At 61.4% G+C, this 14,793-nt stretch overlaps 1 protein-coding gene across 4 annotated transcripts in view; it reads left to right on the plus strand.

Moving 5' to 3' along the window:
* LOC144490982 (SLAM family member 9-like) overlaps positions 1-14,242 on the plus strand; it is a 19,074-nt gene extending 4,832 nt beyond the window's left edge. For all 4 annotated transcript variants that reach the window (XM_078208656.1, XM_078208658.1, XM_078208657.1 and 1 more), the window contains 4 exons: positions 3,574-3,936; positions 4,435-4,695; positions 8,829-8,945; positions 11,760-14,242. In XM_078208656.1, the coding sequence (XP_078064782.1) occupies positions 3,574-3,936; positions 4,435-4,695; positions 8,829-8,945; positions 11,760-11,839 (821 nt within the window). In that variant the 3' untranslated portion in view covers positions 11,840-14,242. The remainder of the gene's footprint in view (positions 1-3,573; positions 3,937-4,434; positions 4,696-8,828; positions 8,946-11,759) is intronic.
* The last annotated feature ends 551 nt before the right edge of the window (positions 14,243-14,793 follow it).

The raw sequence follows: 14,793 nt of genomic DNA on the forward strand, positions 1-14,793 counted from the left end.
AAACCCACGCCCGCTCCCATCTAGAAGGACAAGGGCAGCAGATACCTGGGGACACCCCCACCTGGAGGCTCCCCTCCGAGTCACTCACCATCCCGACTTGGAAATATATCGGCCGTTCCTTCACTGTCACTGGGTCAAAATCCTGGAGCTCCCTCCCTAACAGCACTGTGGGTGTACCTACACCTCAGGGACTGCAGTGGGTTCAGGAAGGCAGCTCACCCAGCACCTTCTCAAGGGGCCGTTAGGGATGGGGAATAAACACGGGGTCCGGACAGTGACACCCACATCCCGTGAGTGAGTAAATGGGGGATGTGATGTTTCTGTGAACTCGCTGCTAACTGTCTACGGGCCTCTGAAACTTCATCTCATTTATTATTGTCGCATGTACTGGGATACAGGGAAAAGTATTGTTTCCTGTGCGCTATACAGACAAAGCATACCCTTCATAGAGAAGGAAAGGAGAGAGTGCAGAATGTAGTGTTACAGTCATAGCTAGGGTGTAGAGAAAGATCAACTTAATATAAGATAAGTTTAAAGTTAATTTATTCGTGTCGCAAGAAGACTTACGTTAACACTGCAATGAAGTTACTGTGAAAATCCCCCAGTCGCCACACTCCGGTGCCTGTTCGGGTACACTGAGGGAGAATTTAGCACAGCCAATGCACCCTAACCAGCAGGTCTTTCAGACTGTGGGAGGAAACCGGAGCATCCGGAGGAAACCCATGCAGACATGGGGAGAACGTGCAAACTCCACACAGACAGTGACACAAGCCGGGAATGGAACCCGGGTCCCTGGGGCTGTGAGGGAGCAGTGAACCCGGGTTCCTGGGGCTGTGAGGGAGCAGTGAACCCGGGTCCCTGGCGCTGTGAGGGAGCAGTGAACCCGGGTCCCTGGCACTGTGAGGCAGCAGTGAACCCGGGTCCCTGGCGCTGTGAGGCAGCAGTGAACCCGGGTCCCTGGCGCTGTGAGGGAGCAGTGAACCCGGGTCCCTGGCGCTGTGAGGCAGCAGTGAACCCGGGTCCCTGGCGCTGTGAGACAGCAGTGAACCCGGGTCCCTGGCGCTGTGAGGCAGCAGTGAACCCGGGTCCCTGGCGCTGTGAGGCAGCAGTGAACCCGGGTCCCTGGCGCTGTGAGGGAGCAGTGAACCCGGGTCCCTGGCGCTGTGAGGGAGCAGTGAACCCGGGTCCCTGGCGCTGGGAGGGAGCAGTGAACCCGGGTCCCTGGCGCTGTGAGACAGCAGTGAACCCGGGTCCCTGGCACTGTGAGGCAGCAGTGAACCCGGGTCCCTGGCGCTGTGAGGGAGCAGTGAACCCGGGTCCCTGGCGCTGGGAGGGAGCAGTGAACCCGGGTCCCTGGCGCTGTGAGGGAGCAGTGAACCCGGGTCCCTGGCACTGTGAGGCAGCAGTGAACCCGGGTCCCTGGCGCTGTGAGGGAGCAGTGAACCCGGGTCCCTGGCACTGTGAGGCAGCAGTGAACCCGGGTCCCTGGCGCTGGGAGGGAGCAGTGAACCCGGGTCCCTGGCGCTGTGAGACAGCAGTGAACCCGGGTCCCTGGCGCTGTGAGGGAGCAGTGAACCCGGGTCCCTGGCGCTGTGAGGGAGCAGTGAACCCGGGTCCCTGGCGCTGGGAGGGAGCAGTGAACCCGGGTCCCTGGCGCTGGGAGGGAGCAGTGAACCCGGGTCCCTGGCACTGTGAGGCAGCAGTGAACCCGGGTCCCTGGCGCTGGGAGGGAGCAGTGAACCCGGGTCCCTGGCGCTGTGAGGCAGCAGTGAACCCGGGTCCCTGGCGCTGTGAGGCAGCAGTGAACCCGGGTCCCTGGCGCTGTGAGGCAGCAGTGAACCCGGGTCCCTGGCACTGTGAGGCAGCAGTGAACCCGGGTCCCTGGCACTGTGAGGGAGCAGTGAACCCGGGTCCCTGGCGCTGTGAGGCAGCAGTGAACCCGGGTCCCTGGCGCTGTGAGGGAGCAGTGAACCCGGGTCCCTGGCGCTGTGAGGGAGCAGTGAACCCGGGTCCCTGGCACTGTGAGGCAGCAGTGAACCCGGGTCCCTGGCGCTGTGAGGGAGCAGTGAACCCGGGTCCCTGGCGCTGTGAGGCAGCAGTGAACCCGGGTCCCTGGCGCTGGGAGGGAGCAGTGAACCCGGGTCCCTGGCGCTGGGAGGGAGCAGTGAACCCGGGTCCCTGGCGCTGGGAGGGAGCAGTGAACCCGGGTCCCTGGCGCTGTGAGACAGCAGTGAACCCGGGTCCCTGGCGCTGTGAGGCAGTAGTGAACCCGGGTCCCTGGCGCTGGGAGGGAGCAGTGAACCCGGGTCCCTGGCCTGGGAGGGAGCAGTGAACCCGGGTCCCTGGCACTGTGAGGCAGTAGTGAACCCGGGTCCCTGGCGCTGGGAGGCAGCAGTGAACCCGGGTCCCTGGCGCTGTGAGGGAGCAGTGAACCCGGGTCCCTGGCGCTGTGAGGGAGCAGTGAACCCGGGTCCCTGGCGCTGTGAGGCAGCAGTGAACCCGGGTCCCTGGCGCTGGGAGGCAGCAGTGAACCCGGGTCCCTGGCACTGTGAGGGAGCAGTGAACCCGGGTCCCTGGCACTGTGAGGCAGCAGTGAACCCGGGTCCCTGGCACTGTGAGGGAGCAGTGAACCCGGGTCCCTGGCGCTGTGAGGGAGCAGTGAACCCGGGTCCCTGGCGCTGGGAGGCAGCAGTGAACCCGGGTCCCTGGCGCTGTGAGGGAGCAGTGAACCCGGGTCCCTGGCGCTGTGAGGGAGCAGTGAACCCGGGTCCCTGGCGCTGTGAGGGAGCAGTGAACCCGGGTCCCTGGCACTGTGAGGCAGCAGTGAACCCGGGTCCCTGCCGCTGTGAGGCAGCAGTGAACCCGGGTCCCTGGCGCTGTGAGGCAGCAGTGAACCCGGGTCCCTGGCGCTGTGAGGCAGCAGTGAACCCGGGTCCCTGGCACTGTGAGGCAGCAGTGAACCCGGGTCCCTGGCGCTGTGAGGCAGCAGTGAACCCGGGTCCCTGGCGCTCTGAGGGAGCAGTGAACCCGGGTCCCTGGCACTGTGAGGCAGCAGTGAACCCGGGTCCCTGGCACTGTGAGGGAGCAGTGAACCCGGGTCCCTGGCACTGTGAGGCAGCAGTGAACCCGGGTCCCTGGCGCTGTGAGGGAGCAGTGAACCCGGGTCCCTGGCGCTGTGAGGCAGCAGTGAACCCGGGTCCCTGGCGCTGGGAGGGAGCAGTGAACCCGGGTCCCTGGCGCTGTGAGGGAGCAGTGAACCCGGGTCCCTGACGCTGTGAGGCAGCAGTGAACCCGGGTCCCTGGCGCTGTGAGGCAGCAGTGAACCCGGGTCCCTGGCGCTGTGAGGCAGCAGTGAACCCGGGTCCCTGGCGCTGTGAGGCAGCAGTGAACCCGGGTCCCTGGCGCTGTGAGGCAGCAGTGAACCCGGGTCCCTGGCGCTGTGAGGGAGCAGTGAACCCGGGTCCCTGGCGCTGTGAGGCAGCAGTGCTAACCTCTGTGCTGCTGTGAATCATCGGGGAGTGTGCAGTTTAGTTGTTCTCCAATTGAGGATCTTTCTCCTGTTGTGTTTTGCAGTGTTTCTCTCGGTTCGAGTGAGCTGTGCTGTGATATCAGCCTCTCTGAACTCTGTCACTAATCTCCGTGTGGGTGATGATATCCGCTTCCCGCTGCCTCAGCTGGCGAGCGAGAAACAGGAGGTAACGTTTAAACGCCGATCTCCCGTCGATTTTAAAATCCTGGCTTGGAACTCGGAGACTCCGGAGAGACCGTACCGGATTCACCCTCGCTACTCTCAGCGAGTTCAGTACCAGCCGGGTGGATTCACGCAGATTCGGAATGTGACACTGAGTGATGAAGGGGTGTATGAACTTCGAACCGACTACCTCGGGGAGAGACTGAGAGACAGCCACTACTCTGTGTTTGAGCTGCGTGTGTTCGGTGAGTACTGAGGGGGAAGCCGTGGGAGGAGGCCACTCAGCCCCTCTCACCTCCTCTCCCAGCCCATTGGAGATCAGCGTCACAAACCCCACATCCCTGCGGCTCCCACCTATTCCCGAACGGGACATCAGTGACCCCGATGGGTTTTTCCGACAAAGGTCATCGTTACTGAGACAAGCTTCCAATTCCAGATTTCATTATTAATTTAAATTCGAATTGCATTATCTGCTGTGGTGGGATTCGAACCCGGGTCCCCAGAGCATTGCCCCTGGCTCTCCTGGATTCCTAGCCCAGCAACAATACCACTGTGCCACCGTCTCCCCCTGGTGGATTTGAGCATCAGAATCTCGCTGCTCCCTCCAGCTCCAGTTCTCCCAGAGTGCTACCCCTCCCACAGTCCAGCCTCGTTGGCAGTGAGGCACTTTCCCTCAATACCGTCTCTCCCCGTCCATCGGGATTGCTTCCTACACGTGTTAATGGGATCTTGCTGTGTTTCAGAGCCGGTGTCCCGGCCGATGGTGGTGGTTAGCAGCAACTGCACCATGAATTGTTCGCACTCCGGAGGGAAGCAGGTAACCTGTCGGTGGAGAGGACGGACAACCGATGGATTCAGGAATTACACCTTCCGAGGAGCAGTGTTACAGCTCAGGAACAGGAGCCAGGCAGAATTCCTCACCTACACCTGCATTGTGGAGAACCCTGTCAGCTGGAAAATCAGCCAGCCAGTCACACCGCAGCTCTGCACCGTAAACCCAGCCAGTGAGTGTCCAACAAACCTTTGCTAATGTCGTCCCTGTTCAGAGACTGCACTGTTCTCCGGGTCCCCAACGAATCTTCCACCTCACAGTGCCAGGGACCCGGGTTCACTGCTCCCTCACAGCGCCAGGGACCCGGGTTCACTGCTCCCTCACAGCGCCAGGGACCCGGGTTCACTGCTGCCTCACAGTGCCAGGGACCCGGGTTCACTGCTGCCTCACAGCGCCAGGGACCCGGGTTCACTGCTGCCTCACAGCGCCAGGGACCCGGGTTCACTGCTCCCTCACAGTGCCAGGGACCCGGGTTCACTGCTGCCTCACAGCGCCAGGGACCCGGGTTCACTGCTGCCTCACAGCGCCAGGGACCCGGGTTCACTGCTCCCTCACAGCGCCAGGGACCCGGGTTCACTGCTGCCTCACAGCGCCAGGGACCCGGGTTCACTGCTGCCTCACAGCGCCAGGGACCCGGGTTCACTGCTGCCTCACAGCCCCAGGGACCCGGGTTCACTGCTGCCTCACAGCCCCAGGGACCCGGGTTCACTGCTCCCTCACAGTGCCAGGGACCCGGGTTCACTGCTCCCTCACAGCCCCAGGGACCCGGGTTCACTGCTCCCTCACAGTGCCAGGGACCCGGGTTCACTGCTCCCTCACAGCGCCAGGGACCCGGGTTCACTGCTGCCTCACAGTGCCAGGGACCCGGGTTCACTGCTCCCTCACAGCGCCAGGGACCCGGGTTCACTGCTGCCTCACAGCGCCAGGGACCCGGGTTCACTGCTGCCTCACAGTGCCAGGGACCCGGGTTCACTGCTGCCTCACAGCGCCAGGGACCCGGGTTCACTGCTCCCTCACAGCGCCAGGGACCCGGGTTCACTGCTCCCTCACAGCGCCAGGGACCCGGGTTCACTGCTGCCTCACAGCGCCAGGGACCCGGGTTCACTGCTGCCTCACAGCGCCAGGGACCCGGGTTCACTGCTGCCTCACAGTGCCAGGGACCCGGGTTCACTGCTGCCTCACAGTGCCAGGGACCCGGGTTCACTGCTGCCTCACAGCGCCAGGGACCCGGGTTCACTGCTGCCTCCCAGCGCCAGGGACCCGGGTTCACTGCTCCCTCACAGCGCCAGGGACCCGGGTTCACTGCTGCCCCCCAGCGCCAGGGACCCGGGTTCACTGCTCCCTCCCAGCGCCAGGGACCCGGGTTCACTGCTGCCTACCAGCGCCAGGGACCCGGGTTCACTGCTGCCCCCCAGCGCCAGGGACCCGGGTTCACTGCTGCCTCCCAGCGCCAGGGACCCGGGTTCACTGCAGCCCCCCAGCGCCAGGGACCCGGGTTCACTGCTCCCTCACAGCGCCAGGGACCCGGGTTCACTGCTGTCTCACAGCGCCAGGGACCCGGGTTCACTGCTCCCTCACAGTGCCAGGGACCCGGGTTCACTGCTCCCTCACAGTGCCAGGGACCCGGGTTCACTGCTGCCTCACAGCGCCAGGGACCCGGGTTCACTGCTCCCTCACAGCGCCAGGGACCCGGGTTCACTGCTGCCTCACAGCGCCAGGGACCCGGGTTCACTGCTCCCTCACAGCGCCAGGGACCCGGGTTCACTGCTGCCTCACAGCGCCAGGGACCCGGGTTCACTGCTCCCTCACAGCGCCAGGGACCCGGGTTCACTGCTGCCTCACAGTGCCAGGGACCCGGGTTCACTGCTGCCTCACAGCGCCAGGGACCCGGGTTCACTGCTGCCTCACAGTGCCAGGGACCCGGGTTCACTGCTGCCTCACAGCGCCAGGGACCCGGGTTCACTGCTCCCTCACAGCGCCAGGGACCCGGGTTCACTGCTGCCTCACAGTGCCAGGGACCCGGGTTCACTGCTCCCTCACAGCACCAGGGACCCGGGTTCACTGCTCCCTCACAGTGCCAGGGACCCGGGTTCACTGCTGCCTCGCAGCGCCAGGGACCCGGGTTCACTGCTCCCTCCCAGCGCCAGGGACCCGGGTTCACTGCTGCCTCGCAGCGCCAGGGACCCGGGTTCACTGCTGCCTCACAGCGCCAGGGACCCGGGTTCACTGCTCCCTCACAGCGCCAGGGACCCGGGTTCACTGCTGCCTCACAGCGCCAGGGACCCGGGTTCACTGCTCCCTCACAGTGCCAGGGACCCGGGTTCACTGCTGCCTCACAGCGCCAGGGACCCGGGTTCACTGCTGCCTCACAGTGCCAGGGACCCGGGTTCACTGCTCCCTCACAGCGCCAGGGACCCGGGTTCACTGCTGCCTCACAGCGCCAGGGACCCGGGTTCACTGCTCCCTCACAGTGCCAGGGACCCGGGTTCACTGCTGCCTCACAGCGCCAGGGACCCGGGTTCACTGCTGCCTCACAGTGCCAGGGACCCGGGTTCACTGCTCCCTCACAGCGCCAGGGACCCGGGTTCACTGCTGCCTCACAGTGCCAGGGACCCGGGTTCACTGCTGCCTCACAGCGCCAGGGACCCGGGTTCACTGCTCCCTCACAGTGCCAGGGACCCGGGTTCACTGCTCCCTCACAGCTCCAGGGACCCGGGTTCACTGCTCCCTCACAGCTCCAGGGACCCGGGTTCACTGCTCCCTCACAGCGCCAGGGACCCGGGTTCACTGCTCCCTCACAGCGCCAGGGACCCGGGTTCACTGCTCCCTCACAGCGCCAGGGACCCGGGTTCACTGCTCCCTCACAGCGCCAGGGACCCGGGTTCACTGCTGTCTCACAGCGCCAGGGACCCGGGTTCACTGCTCCCTCACAGCGCCCGGGACCCGGGTTCACTGCTGCCTCCCAGCGCCAGGGACCCGGGTTCACTGCTCCCTCACAGCGCCAGGGACCCGGGTTCACTGCTCCCTCACAGCGCCAGGGACCCGGGTTCACTGCTGCCTCCCAGCGCCAGGGACCCGGGTTCACTGCTCCCTCACAGCGCCAGGGACCCGGGTTCACTGCTGCCTCACAGCGCCAGGGACCCGGGTTCACTGCTGCCTCACAGCGCCAGGGACCCGGGTTCACTGCTGCCTCACAGCGCCCGGGACCCGGGTTCACTGCTGCCTCACAGAGCCAGGGACCCGGGTTCACTGCTGCCTCACAGCTCCAGGGACCCGGGTTCACTGCTCCCTCACAGCGCCAGGGACCCGGGTTCACTGCTGCCTCACAGCGCCAGGGACCCGGGTTCACTGCTCCCTCACAGCGCCAGGGACCCGGGTTCACTGCTGCCTCACAGTGCCAGGGACCCGGGTTCACTGCTCCCTCACAGCGCCAGGGACCCGGGTTCACTGCTGCCTCACAGTGCCAGGGACCCGGGTTCACTGCTGCCTCACAGCGCCAGGGACCCGGGTTCACTGCTGCCTCACAGCGCCAGGGACCCGGGTTCACTGCTGCCTCACAGCGCCAGGGACCCGGGTTCACTGCTGCCTCACAGCACCAGGGACCCGGGTTCCATTCTCAACTGGGAGGCAGCAGTGAACCCGGGTCCCTGGCGCTGTGAGGCAGCAGTGAACCCGGGTCCCTGGCACTGTGAGGGAGCAGTGAACCCGGGTCCCTGGCGCTGTGAGGCAGCAGTGAACCCGGGTCCCTGGCGCTGTGAGGCAGCAGAGAACCCGGGTCCCCGGGCGCTGTGAGGGAGCAGTGAACCCGGGTCCCTGGCGCTGTGAGGGAGCAGTGAACCCGGGTCCCTGGCGCTGTGAGGCAGCAGAGAACCCGGGTCCCCGGGCGCTGTGAGGGAGCAGTGAACCCGGGTCCCTGGCGCTGTGAGGGAGCAGTGAACCCGGGTCCCTGGCGCTGTGAGGTAGCAGTGAACCCGGGTCCCTGGCGCTGTGAGGGAGCAGTGAACCCGGGTCCCTGGCGCTGTGAGGGAGCAGTGCTAATCACTGTGTCACCACAGATTGGTTTTATCAATGATGGGTCATTAGTAGATTCTTAATTCCAGATATTTTTTATTGAATTCAAATTCCACCACCTGCTGTGGGTGGGATTCGATCCCGGGTCCTCTGAACGTTCGCTGACTTTCTGGATGAAGAGTCTGGCGAGAATACCACTGGGCCATCGCCTCCCCGGGTGTGAGTCCAGTCCCCGTATTGAGGAGGGTGAGCCGGGGAACTCAGTGTTTGACACAATCCTCTTGTTTCTCCAAGGGTCCAGGAATGATTGGATGGGTTTCCTTGCTCCCGCCTTCTGCCTCGTCACACTCTCTCTCGTGTTTGTGCTGGGATTCAGGAGACAAAGACGAGCCATTCAGTCCGATCCAAACAGTGAGTATCTCCGCTCCCCCCATTCCTCCCTCCTCTCTCTCTCTCTCTCTCCATTCCTCCCTCCGAGCTTTACAGCATGGAAACAGGCCCTTCGGCCCAACTTGTCCATGCCACCCTTTTTATTTTAAACCCCTCAGCTAATCCCAATTGCCCGCATTTGGCCCATATCCCTCTGTACCCATCGTACCCATGTAGCTATCTAAATGCTTCTGGAAAGACAAAATTGTACCCGCCTCTACTACGACCTCTGGCAGCTCATTCCAGACACTCACCACCCTCTGTGTGAAAAATTGCCCCTCTGGACACTTTTGTATCTCTCCCCTCTCACCTTAAACCTATGCCCTCTAGTTTTCGACTCCCCTACCTTTGGGAAAAGATATTGACTATCTAGCTGATCTGTGCCCCTCATTATTTTATAGACCTCTATAAGATCACCCCTCAGCCTCCTCCGCTCCAGAGAAAAAAGTCCCAGTCTATCCAGCCTCTCATAGAACCATAGTAACCATAGAAAATTACAGCTCAGAAACAGGCCTTTTGGCCCTTCTTGTCTGTGCCGAACCATTTTATGCCTAGTCCCACTGACCTGCACTTGGACCATATCCCTCCACACCCCTCTCATCCATGAACCCGTCCAAGTTTTTCTTAAATGTTAAAAATGACCCCGCATTTACCACTTTATCCGGCAGCTCATTCCACACTCCCACTACTCTCTGCGTGAAGAAGCCCCCCTAATATTCCCTTTAAACTTTTCTCCTTTCACCCTTAACCCATGCTTATAACATGCTTAACCCACCTCTCCTTATAACTCAATCCATCAAGTCCCGGTAGCATCCGAGTAAATCTTTTCTGTACTCTTTCTAGTTTAATAATATCCTTTCTATAATAGGGTAACCAGAACTGCACACAGTATTCCAAGTGTGGCCTTACCAATGTCTTGTACAACTTCAACAAGACGTCCCAACTCCTGTATTCAATGTTCTGACCGATGAAACCAAGCATGCTGAATGCCTTCTTCACCACTCTGTCCACCTGTGACTCCACTTTCAAGGAGCTATGAACATGTACCCCTAGATCTCTTTGTTCTGTAGCTCTCCCCAACACCCTACCATTAACTGAGTAAGTCCTGCCCTGGTTCAATCTACCAAAATGCATCACCTCGCATTTATCTAAATTAAACTCCATCTGCCATTCGTCAGCCCAATGGCCCAATTGCTCAAGATCCCGTTGCAATTGGAGATAACTTTCTCCACTGTCCACCATGCCACCAATCTTGGTGTCATCTGCAAACGTACTAACGATGCCTCCTATATTCTCATCCAAATCATTAATATAAATGACAAATAACAGTGGATCCAGCACTGATCCCTGAGGCACACCGCTGGTCACAGGCCTCCAGTTTGAAAAACAACTCTCTACAACCACCCTCTGGCTTCTGTCGGGATGGCCGGGGGAGTAAATAAATCTTTTGCATCTGTCTTTACCAAGGAAACATAGGAGATAGGAGCAGGAGGAGGCCATTCGGCCCTTCGAGCCTGCTCCCCCATTCATCTCCATCATGGCTGATCATCCAACTCAATCGCCCAATCCTGCTTTCTCCCCATAACCTTTGATCCCATTCCCCCCGAGTGCTGTATCCAGCCGCCTCTTCAATACATTCAATGTTTTGGCATCAACTACTTCCTGTGGTAATGAATTCCACAGGGTCACCACTCTTTGGGTGAAGAAATGTCTCCTCATCTCCGTCCTAAATGGTCTACCCTGAATCCTCAGACTGTGACCCCTGGTTCTGGACTCCCCACCATCGGGAACATCCTCCCCGCATCTACCCTGTCTAGTCCTGTTAGAATTTTATAATTCTCTATGAGATTCCCCCCTCATTCATCTGAACTCCAGTGAAAACAATCCTAACCGAGTCAATCTTTCCTCATTCATCAGTCCCGCCATCCCCGCAATCAGCCTGGTAAACCGGATCTGTCCCCGAAATCACAGTGAAGGAGAAGGAATTTAGACCCGTATTTAAAATGATCTCTCTCTGTGTCTCCCCCCCTGTCGCGCCGCCCGCCGCCCCGCCGTGCCCCCCGCCTCCCCGCCGCGCCCCCGCCACGCCCCCCGCCTCCCCGCCGCGCCCCCGCCACGCCCCCCGCCTCCCCGCCACGCCCCCCGCCTCCCCGCCGCGCCCCCGCCACGCCCCCCGCCGCCCCGCCGTGCCCCCCGCCGCGCCCCCCGCCGCCGCCCGCCGTGCCCCCCGCCGCGCCCCCCCACCCCCCGCCGCGCCCCCCGCCCCGCCGCGCCCGCCGCGCCCCCCCACCGCGCCCCCCGCCCCGCCGCGCCCCCCGCCGCACCCCCCGCCTCCCCGCCGCGCCCCCCGCCTCGCCCCCCGCCGCGCCCCCCGCCTCCCCACCGCGCCCCCCGCCTCGCCCCCCGCCGCGCCCCCCGCCTCCCCACCGCGCCCCCCACCGCGCCCCCTGCCTCGCCCCCCCGCCTCGCCCCCCCGCCTCACCCCCTGCCGCGCTCCCTGCCGCGCCCCCCGCCGCGCCCCCCGCCGCGCCCCCCGCCGCGCCCCCCGCCGCGCCCCCCGCCTCGCCCCCCGCCTCGCCCCCCGCCTCGCCCCCCGCCTCGCCCCCCGCCTCGCCCCCCGCCTCGCCCCCCGCCTCGCCCCCCGCCTCGCCCCCCGCCTCCCTCCCTCTCTCGATGTTAGTGAGCAGAGCAGTGACCCCCCGCTGTGTGTACCTTGTTGCCAGTCAGTCAGGATTCTATCTATCCCTCTACAGACATTAATTTAATTGGTGAAATTCTTCCTCTCTCCATTTGCAGGTGGGGGAGTGGAGGAAATCGAGCGGGGGGGAGATTGTCGGCGGGGAGAGAGAGTTGGACATCTGTCTGTAGCTGTGTGACCTGGAGCTGGGTGTAGAGTTCCACCTCACTGTCTCAGTCTGCTCCAACCACCACCCTCTCCCCGGGGGTCAACACTTCCTCTTCATTCTCCTGTCTTCCTGCAATCTTCCCCCAGTCTGTGACCCGGGGGAGACACAGCTAACTACCCGGGAAACCCTGACAAAGGCTCATTGAGACTCGGAACGCTGCCTCGATTCTCCCCACACACACACTGTCAGACCTGCTGGGATTTTCCAGCATTTTCTGCTTTTGTTACTTGGGAAGTAACTCCCCCTGAGATGGGGACAGAGGACACTGTGTCCAAGCAGAGTTTTCAATGGATATTTCCTGTCTTGTACAGTGTACAGCTGTTATTGTGTACATGGTTTCACTCTGTTATTCTGTCCTGTGTACAGCTGTTGTTGTGTACATGGTTTCACTCTGTTATTCTGTCCTGTGTACAGCTGTTATTGTGTACATGGTTTCACTCTGTTATTCTGTCCTGTGTACAGCTGTTGTTGTGTACATGGTTTCACTCTGTTATTCTGTACAGTGTACAGCTGTTATTGTGTACAAGGTTTCACTCTGTTATTCTGTACAGTGTACAGCTGTTATTGTGTACAAGGTTTCACTCTGTTATTCTGTACAGTGTACAGCTGTTATTGTGTACATGGTTTCACTCTGTTATTCTGTCCTGTGTACAGCTGTTGTTGTGTACAAGGTTTCACTCTGTTATTCTGTACTTGGGATCATAGAATCCCTACAGTGCAGAAGGAGACTATTTGGCCCATCGAGTCTGTACTAAATCTCCGAAAGAGCATTTTGGCTAATCCCCTGATGCATCTTTGGACACTAAGGGGCAAAGTGGCATGGCCAGTCCCCCTAACCTACACATCTTTGGTGAATCTCCTCTGCACCCCTCCCACTGCAATCTCATCCCTCCTATAAGGTGGAACCCAGAACGGTACACAATACTCGAGCTGTGACCGAACCAAATGTTTTACTTCATTCCAGCGTAACTTCCATGCTTTTAAACTCTATGCCCCGGCTAATAAAGGCAAGTATACCATATGTCTTCCTAACCACTTTATCCACCTGTCCCAATACCTTAAGGGACCGGTGTACATGCACCACCAAGGTTCCTCTGATCCTTGCTGCTTCCCTGTGTCCTGCCCTTCATCATGAATTCCCTTGCTTGGTTTGTCCTGCCTCACACTGATCCGGATTGAATTCCTTTTGCCACTGATCAGCCCATCTGACCAGTCGTCTATATCCTCCTCTCACCTGAGGTGGGAATCAAACCCGGGTCCCTGGCGCTGTGAGGCAGCAGTGAACCCGGGTCCCTGGCGCTGTGAGGGAGCAGTGAACCCGGGTCCCTGGCACTGTGAGGGAGCAGTGAACCCGGGTCCCTGGCGCTGTGAGGCAGCAGTGAACCCGGGTCCCTGGCGCTGTGAGGCAGCAGTGAACCCGGGTCCCTGGCGCTGTGAGGCAGCAGTGAACCCGGGTTCCTGGCGCTGTGAGGCAGCAGTGAACCCGGGTCCCTGGCGCTGTGAGGCAGCAGTGAACCCGGGTCCCTGGCGCTGTGAGGCAGCAGTGAACCCGGGTCCCTGGCGCTGTGAGGCAGCAGTGAACCCGGGTCCCTGGCGCTGTGAGGGAGCAGTGAACCCGGGTCCCTGGCGCTGTGAGGGAGCAGTGAACCCGGGTCCCTGGTGCTGTGAGGCAGCAGTGAACCCGGGTCCCTGGCGCTGTGAGGGAGCAGTGAACCCGGGTCCCTGGCGCTGTGAGGGAGCAGTGAACCCGGGTCCCTGGCACTGTGAGGGAGCAGTGTTAACCACTGTGCCGCCCAGAGTCTACACTGTTGTTCTGTAAATAGTTTAATACTCTGGAATCTGTCCACACAACATTCTGTCGTGTCTCGAGCAGAGAGAATTCAAATCGATGCAATGAACTGTAACAATGACTGATTAAACTGTCCCAATGTCTGTGTTGGCATTAACCGCAAACCCCAGAGATTTTCTGATCTCTGTTTTAAATGGGCCACCCCTTAGTTTTAAACAGAGGCCTCCCATCCATTGACTCTGTCTACACTTCCCGCTGCCTCGGAAAAGCAGCCGCATAATTAAGGACCCCACGCACCCCGGACATTCTCTCTTCCACCTTCTTCCATCGGGAAAAAGATACAAAAGTCTGAGGTCACGTACCGACCGACTCAAGAACAGCTTCTTCCCTGCTGCTGTCAGACTTTTGAATGGACCTACCTCGCATTAAGTTGATCTTTCTCTACACCCTAGCTATGACTGTAACACTACATTCTGCACCCTCTCCTTTCCTTCTCTATGAACGGTATGTCTTGTTTGCACAAGAAACAATACTTTTCCCTGTGTGTTAATACCTGTGACGATAATAAATCAGAATCAAATTGCATTACTGAGAGACGAGGTGGATAAATATTTGATTGGTTGAGGAGTGGTGGGTGATGGGGGAAGCACATGGAAAATGAGGGGCTGCTCCATCTCCATCAGCTGGGGGTGGGATTGGGGGCGGGCGGTGGTGGGGGGCCGGGGGTGGGGTTTGGTTGGGAGGGGGAGGGGGGGTTGGCGGGTTGGGAGGGGGTGGGGGTGGGGGCCGGGGGAGGCAGGGGTGGGGGCCGGGGGAGGCAGGGGTGGGGCGGGGGGCCGGGGTTGGGGGGGGTGGGTGCGGGGTTGGGGGGGGTGGGAGGGGGAGTTTGGGTGGGTGGGGGTGTGGGGAGGGAGGGTTGAGGGGGGGTGGGGGAGGGAGGGAGGGTTGGGGGTGTGGGGAGGGAGGGTGTGGGGGGGGGTGGGTGCGGGGTTGGGGGGGGTGGGAGGGGGAGTTTGGGGGGGGTGGGGGTGTGGGGAGGGAGGGAGGGTTGAGGGGGGGTGGGGGAGGGAGGGAGGGTTGGGGGTGTGGGGAGGGAGGGTGTGGGGGGGGGGGTTGGGGTGGGGGGGGGTTGGGG

Source organism: Mustelus asterias, unplaced genomic scaffold, assembly GCF_964213995.1.
Source record: "Mustelus asterias unplaced genomic scaffold, sMusAst1.hap1.1 HAP1_SCAFFOLD_4159, whole genome shotgun sequence".
Taxonomy (NCBI): domain Eukaryota; kingdom Metazoa; phylum Chordata; class Chondrichthyes; order Carcharhiniformes; family Triakidae; genus Mustelus; species Mustelus asterias.